At 35.8% G+C, this 7,820-nt stretch overlaps 1 protein-coding gene across 1 annotated transcript; it reads left to right on the top strand.

Moving 5' to 3' along the window:
• The first annotated feature begins 1,028 nt into the window (after positions 1 to 1,028).
• On the top strand, positions 1,029 to 7,481 carry Rad51ap2 (RAD51 associated protein 2). The gene is made up of 3 exons (XM_021179662.2): positions 1,029 to 3,777; positions 4,513 to 4,587; positions 7,239 to 7,481. Exons 1-3 carry the CDS (start codon positions 1,029 to 1,031, stop codon positions 7,355 to 7,357), a joined length of 2,943 nt encoding a protein of 980 aa, XP_021035321.1. The 3' UTR covers positions 7,358 to 7,481.
• Positions 7,482 to 7,820: the final 339 nt, after the last annotated feature.

The following is a 7,820-nucleotide window of genomic DNA, read 5'->3' on the forward strand; positions in this document are numbered from 1 at the left end:
TCAAGAGGTCTGAGGTTTATGCTCACTTAACAGTAATTACATGTTTCTTAATAAACATGTATATAATAATAGATATTTAAAAGATCATTTTCTCCTTCACGATTACAGGATTTACAAAAATTGGCACTGACCAGAAATCATAAAGAAAACTTTCCAAATGCCGAGGGAAAAATGAAAGAGCTTTAAAAATTCATTAATTTGAGCCACCATAGGATTATTGTATTTACAGTAAATGAAGTTCAAACATGTAATTTTTATTTATAAGTAAATTTATCCACAATCTTTGGGAAGTAAATTCTACAACATCTGTGAAAATATAGTCTTAGTCTTAACTGAAGAAAAAATAATTTTCTAGGTACTAAATTCTGTCCACTTTTCCTTAAATATAATTAAGTACCAGCCCCTTCTCCACATTTTTAATTTAATGAAGTAGGAAAACCGATTTTAACTATTAGTGGGATGATTTTAACTATTTTTTTTTTTTAATTTCTGGATTCAGAAAGATCTGGTCTGGCGCTGACAGAGCCACTGGATTTTATTGGACAATCCACCTGAAAACAATAAACCAACCTCCAAAAAGCCAAAAACAAGAAACCTGAGGAAAAACCGCTTCAGAGGAAAGCATCGATTTTCGAACTTAAAAAAAAAAAAAAAAAGACTGCCCCCACAAAACTCAAAACATAGATTCCGACTTTCCCCCTCAATTTTGCCCGAGGGAAGGCCGGAGACGCATAGAACAGCTGATATTCCTGTCTTCAAAACAGCGCTAAACCTCGGTGTAACGGTCAGGAGCACTCCCGGGCCGGGACACACACTGGTGGAGGTGGGGCTACGGGGGGCGTGTCGGGGGCGTGACCAGGGCGGGGCGAGACCCGGATTGCCTAAGTCTGGCCTCGAGGGGCGTGGTGGAGGTGTGACAAAGGCTGGTGCGGGGGGTGGGGTGGAGTGGGGCGGGGCGGAGCCTGCTCGCGCCCTTTAAAAGGCGGGAGCGTGGCGGGACCTCCGGCAGATGCTCCTGGTAGGCGCTCATGTCTCTGTCGCGCCCCGCGTGGCCTGCGGGGCCTGCCTGGCCTGTCTCCTCAGAACCGCCTCCTGAGGACCCCGCTGCGGCGTCCCCCAGCAGCAAGCGGCGGCGTCTGAAGGAGCCTGGCGGCGGAGTCTCTGAGGCGGGATGGCCGCTGCTTGTGGTGCCTCGCTTGTCTGAGGTAGAAAAAGTCTGGGAGTGGTCGCTCAGACCCTTCACAGCGTTCCTCATTCCAAAGAGCCCGGGGAGCTCAGTCGGTGGGAAGCAGTCGTGTGACCCGGGATGTCAGGACAGAACATTCCAGGCGCACAGCTGTTGGCAGTCTGGAATCTTAGGAAGAGCAGGGTGTTCTAGGGCTCCAAGAAAGTCTTGTGAAGCAGGACTGCAGGACAGGGAGGTTCAGGGGGTGCGCCTTGGTGACCAAGCAGAAGTGAGTCATGCTCCACCCAATAGCCTCGAGCCTGAAGAACTTCCTGAGAAGGAAACTATTCTGAAAGAAAAGAATTCTGTGAGAGAGCCAGGAAACTCATTTCTAGATGTACCATTTTCTGAGGAAACTAAGTCAGCATTACATGAAATTAAAGACAGATGTAAAGTTGACAGTGTTATAACCTCCGAGAAAAGAGAAAACGTTTCATCGTCTACACTAAAAATATCAAAATTTCAAAACCAGGCCTGCTTGGAAAGTGCCAAACCTAGCTATTTTAGAGATAGCATCACAAAAAATTTCTTTGAGTTTCCAAGGGATTTAAATAGCAACATGTCCTTTGTCTATTTAAAGGAAACAGCAAAGAAAAAAAATGACAAAATTGTGGCATATGTTAGGGATTTCACAAACATTTTCTCGTCCCAAAATAGACCGGATGCTAAGAAACAAAAGTTACAGGATGATAAAAAAATTGTATATGTGGAAAATAATTTTTCTGACTATTCTGAAAGTAACCACAAGTCACTCACCATTGAAGGGAAAATAGACTTGATCAATTTAAACTACTATAGGCACAGTAGTATTGAGTGTGATGTAAGAGACTCTAAAAAGAATTTCACTCTAACACTAGAAGTTGCAAATTGCGAGGGAACAGAAAGGAATCAAGACTATTACATACCTACCAGACAAGAATATTACATACCTACCAGACAAGAATCTCAAAGCTTGGACTATGACAGATCTATTTTGAAAATAAAAAAGGAAAATTGTTGGAGAATAAAAAAAATTAGGATTATTTGTAAGAATAATATGATTCTGAAAAGCAATATAGTTTCTTTGCATGATAACTTTGATTCTTTCATAAGAAAGAAAGAAAAGAAGAAAGATGATAGGGAATCAGAAGAGGGATGCATTTTCAAATATATAATAAATTTGAATTATTTGAAAAATATTATAAAGGAAAGATATATTGTGTATCTAACTAAGATGTTAACTTCTTTAAGACTGTTAGAATGTAATACAAAATCTACAGCAAAGAAAAGGAAACTATTTAAAACGGAACATGTTCTTCAACGGGTTAAGAAACAAAACATGAATTCTCTTACTATGACAACTAAAATTTTTCTAATTTACAAACTATGTGAAAATGTTCCTCTTTTAATGGGTTTTGATAACATGGAAGAACTTTCTTTGACAAAAGAATCTAGTTATGAGAGTACAAGATGTGCCAAACTACTCCTAAATATGGAAAATTTGGACTATTATAGTTTTGGTATTGGCGGCACACATGTGGAGTCTGATCCTCGATTTATACAGAATAACTGTGGACATATTAATGAAAAATATTATGAGAGTAGTATGTATAATCAAGATTTAGATACTGTAAGAAAATGGAAGCATAAGACCATTCACTTTATTTTTAAGTCAATATTTGAAGATGTCTTTAATGTTAGACAAGTGTGCACATTGTTAAGCCAAAATACATCACACAGTGACCAGATTAATGCTATGGCAATAACTCTGAAGATCAGCTTGGAGAATCTGTTAAGTGAAATAGAAGGGAAAATATATGATTTTGTTTTGAAGAGAGAAATGAAGGTCACAAAAAGTTCAAGTGGTTTTCAAGCCCATAAAGCTATTGACACTGAGAAGGAAGAGGATAGCTTTCCCACAATGGACAGAATGTCTTCAGTGCAGTCAGCTTCACTAGTGAGTAAGAGCATAAATATGGAAGAAACTAAATCTGTTAATCAAAATAATAGAACTAGCACAAAAGAGGATGGAGGTATTTTGCAAGAAAGTGAGTTAGCTAATTCAAAGCATTTTCATCCAAAGAATGAGTCTGCATTATATGCTAATCATCAATTTGAAAGTGATCCAAGTGGGGAGAACAATGAATGTTTTCAGGGTTTAACTGCTACATGTTTATCAACAGAAACTCTGCCAATAGCAGAAGAGTTTGAGATGAAGAGCAAATTTGATTTAGTACTTGAAGAACTTCGAATGTTTCATGAAATTAGTAAGGAAAATGAAATTCCAAGTACCAGGGAAACAAACAATAGGAAAGAAAATTACTTTGGAGAAAGTAATGATGTTAAAGAGGCAAGAATGGAGATAGGAAAAAAACTGGAAATGGTTGAAACCAACACAAGAAATGCACCTTTTTTGTCCAGTGATGTGAAGGCAGGTCTCAACAAACATAAAAGGCACCAAAGTTCATTTAACTGGAAAATGCTGCCTACTCATGAAGGACAGGCAGTTCCCAATGAGTGTTGGCCAAGATCAGAGGAAAGGAGTAGAAGACTCCATTCTACTCCTGAGGAAGGTATGCTATTTACATTTTATTTCTTTTGTGTTTTTTGTTTTTGTTTTTGTTTTTTTGAGACAGCTTCTATGCAGTTTGGGCTGTCCTGGAACTCGCTCTGTAGACCAGGCTGGCTTCAAACTCATAGAGATCCATCTGCCTCTGGTTCATATGTGCTGTGATTAAAGGCATGCACAACCATTGCCTGGCTTATAATTTTTTACTCATGATAAAAAGTCACCTTTTAAGCCGGGCGTGGTGGCGCACGCCTTTAATCCCAGCACTCGGGAGGCAGAGGCAGGCGGATTTCTGAGTTCGAGGCCAGCCTGGTCTACAAAGTGAGTTCCAGGACAGCCAGGGCTATACAGAGAAACCCTGTCTCGAAAAACCAAAAAAAAAAAAAAAAAAAAAAAAGTCACCTTTTTTCTCCTGAGTAAGAAATATATATAATTTTGATAACAAATAAAATAGAAAAGACTGTTCATTAATGTACACTATTTCCTACAAAGATCTATTAAAATGTTAGACAATGAACTGAAGCTGAAGGAAACAAATTACTTAAATAGAAAAAGCTCAGGAGTCTTATTTAAGTTTTTTAAATATTAGGAGTCAATTGAAGGCAGAATTTATAAAAAACATAGTTTGTCAATGTTGTTAACATTTATAGACAAAAGTCACTTTCTCTAGACAGAGCTTTAACCATCTAGTCAATGCAGTATCATAAGTGAGTTATAATATGTTAATGTTTATTTTCAGATCATAAGAAACCTTTACCTAAAAGCCCTACTTTTTCTCCCGATGAATATAAAAAAGAAACTTTATTGAAGGGAGGTAAGATCTTTTGTTATTTTCTGGAGTATGTTTTAAGATGGCTGTCATATTGTTTGAGCATGGTGAAACTACCATGGTTGGTAAACAAATACAAAATTTCATACTTTGAAAAATATCAAGAAGTTACTAATTACAATATGTAGAGATTGGCTAAATATGAGAATATTACTGGAAGGTGTCCTCTGAACAGTATGCTTAAACATTATAGTTATGTATGACAATAATCTAAATGATGTTATTAATGTGTGATTTGTTGTGTATGTACTATATTAGTTGACAAAAATCAAACAAAGGAGAATCCCAAATGGATTCCCATTTCTGAAATGTCATTCCTATTATGTTCTATACTTTTTTACCTTTATGGATTTTCTCATGTAGATATTTTATAAACATAAACAATATACTAATACTAATCTGGATATTATAACTCATACCTTAATCTTAGCACTAGGGAGGTGTTGACAGGAGAATCTGGTACAGGTTTGAGACCAGAAACCAAGCCCAAATACTCTAGCAATTATTTATTATTATTTTGGTATTAATATGATTTTTGAACATGACTATTATACTTATTTTTATTCTTAATTGCTGTTAAGGAAAACAACAAAAGCAAAATTAAGCAGTTGCCAATAATCCTTATATAAGAAGTTTTTGAAATAAGAATAAAGCAAAATCTAATATTTATTCTAACTTGTACAAATGTGTATAGATAAGGATAGGAAGAATGCAATTTCATTTTGTCTTTCCTTTTGTCTCTTTCCCTTTGTCTTAACGGATGATGAATTGACCTTAATGGTTTATTGATGCCTTTGGGAGCTTAAAAGTATACAGGCAGTGTCTTATTTCCTGAAAACAACTGATGACAGAGGTACTGATATTCCCTGAGTCTAAAAAGTTAGGCTGGACAGAAAGACAGGGAACACCTGGCTTTAGGAATCTATTTTGATGTAGAATAGAAGGAGGAGAAGGAACACACATCTACATTGTTGCCTGCTATGTGGCAGCTGCCAGCTCACCAGGTATTTTATATGTCCTTTAGGCCACTGTTATTTTGACTGTAATGTGCTCTGGCTCTCTTGAAGATCTTGTTAAAGGATTCTGTTTCACCGTAATCAAGTTCTAGGATTCTGCATTTTTAACAATTTCCTAGAAGACACAGATGTTGTTAGCCTGTTGACCAAACCCTTAGTAATCCTGGCTGTCCGGGAACTCATTCTGTAGACCAGACTGGCCTTGAACTCAGAAATTCACCTGCCTCTGCCTCCCCAGTCCTGGGATTAAAGGCAAGCACCACTATGCCCAGCTAATCATGACATATGTTTAAATACTGGCTTTAAGAGCAATTCCACAAAGCATTCTGGAATGCTTAGATTTGTTAAAAACTGTGAACAATAAATTAATCAAGCATATAACAATAAGAAAGGGGCTGAGATTTATTTTACAAAGGAATGTAGTTTCAACACATAGCTTAATGAGGGAGGTCATTATTTTACAAAGACCTAATATTGATGGAAATTAGTGTAATAATTTTCTACCCACTGTAAAACTACCACAAGTCACTATTAAAATATAAAAGAGGAAAGCATAGTTTGAAAAAGAATTCAAATAGATGCTTAATTTTGCTCTATTCTGAAATTATCTTTTAATGAAGTTAATTTTATATAAATTACTAAAACTGTCTAATATATTACCAAATATACTAACATCAGCATGACCCAATAATTTGTCTGAGTTGAGTATCTCTTTACATTTAAAAGATTTCTAAAACTCTAGTAATGAAACTTTTGCTTATCATTAAATTTATGATTTTAATGCTAAATTGAGTGTTAAAATGCATTTATAGCTTTTGGAGGGCTACCTTATTTTTTCAGGAACATTATTTTTATATAGTTTAAATTTGAATCTGTTTCATCAGTGTTTATATAGATATATATGCAAGTTGTTCAACTTGAAGTCATGCTGTTTAGTTTTGTTAGATTTAACAATGGCTTGATGACAGTGCCTTACTATAATGTAGTATCAAAGTCATACTAATTCACTAAAGCCAAACTTACCAGTTTTACAATTATGCTAGATAGTTTATGTGGAAAAAACCCCTCTTAGTGGTAATACAATATATCTGCCTGTCTAAACTAACTGTTCTGGGGAGAAATATAGCTCTTGGAAACAATTGAATTTCTTGGAAAGTAATGTAATGTGATGTCAAATAAAACTAAAAATCAGAGTAACCCATAGCTATACTTATACTTGTGCTTTATTAATAAAAATCTCCTTTAGAAACCAAATACAACTATTGACATCATGGTAGAGTTACTTCCCTTAAAACTGGAGAATGACATGCGTAAAGCATAGAATCAAGTTGACTTAAACATTAATTAGCTTTTGGTTTTATTATTCTTTTGTCAGATTTCTTGACTGGAATATTGGTTTTATGTAAGTGTTATATACTTTGGGAAAGTTTCTTATTTTTCTTGTATTTGCCTTTCTATACCTTAGAACTGGATGTAATAAGATTAAGAACAATAATGCATTTAAAGTGATTGTTATGAAAATTCTTGGCAAATGGTGCTAGTATCATGATTAGAATAAGGACTTTTAAGCATATTGGTAATTTTTGCCTCAGTCTATAAATTATGTTGTCCTCTTTGCAGGCAGTCATTTTTCGCATGGGATTTCCAGAGTACAGCCTCTTAAGACATGCAGCCGTCCAATTAGGGTTGGCTTGTCAAGAAGAGCTAGGCTGAAACAGCTTCATCCTTACCTGAAATGAATGAGTTGTAAGGACTTACAAGGAGCTTCTGGACTTTACCAGTTCAGCATGTCTAGGAATGATTTACTTGTTGCTTTGTATAAGTGTTTTCCTCCAGCTGCAGATTTTGTGTTTTATTTTTTAAGTGTAGAGAGGTTCTTTTGTGTATAAATTATTTAATTACCTTTAAAAGAAAACTTTTACTGCTATTTCATGTCATATGATCAAGATACACATTAAAGTATTTTTATGATCATATAAACCATTTCAGCTTCTTAGTTTTCATGACATATGTATGTAACTCCTTTGTAGAGAAACATCTATAACTTTGACTACTTTCTGAAAGTACCTGTGGCTTATAAAAGGCTAATGCATCTATGTTCTAACACATTTTGGCAGATATATAGACCCTTCCTTCCTTCCTTCCTTCCTTCCTTCCTTCCTTCCTTCCTTCCTTCCTTCCTTCCTTCCTTCCTTCCTTCCT

This window comes from Mus caroli, chromosome 12 (genome assembly GCF_900094665.2).
Source record: "Mus caroli chromosome 12, CAROLI_EIJ_v1.1, whole genome shotgun sequence".
Lineage (NCBI taxonomy): Eukaryota > Metazoa > Chordata > Mammalia > Rodentia > Muridae > Mus > Mus caroli.

Coding starts and splice junctions, on each gene's coding strand:
- Rad51ap2 (XM_021179662.2), top strand. CDS start 1,029: ATGTCTCTGTCGCGCCCCGCGTGGCCTGCGGGGCCTGCCTGGCCTGTC. Junction 3,778..4,512: donor CCATTCTACTCCTGAGGAAG/GTATGCTATTTA, acceptor GTTTATTTTCAG/ATCATAAGAAACCTTTACCT. Junction 4,588..7,238: donor AGAAACTTTATTGAAGGGAG/GTAAGATCTTTT, acceptor TCCTCTTTGCAG/GCAGTCATTTTTCGCATGGG.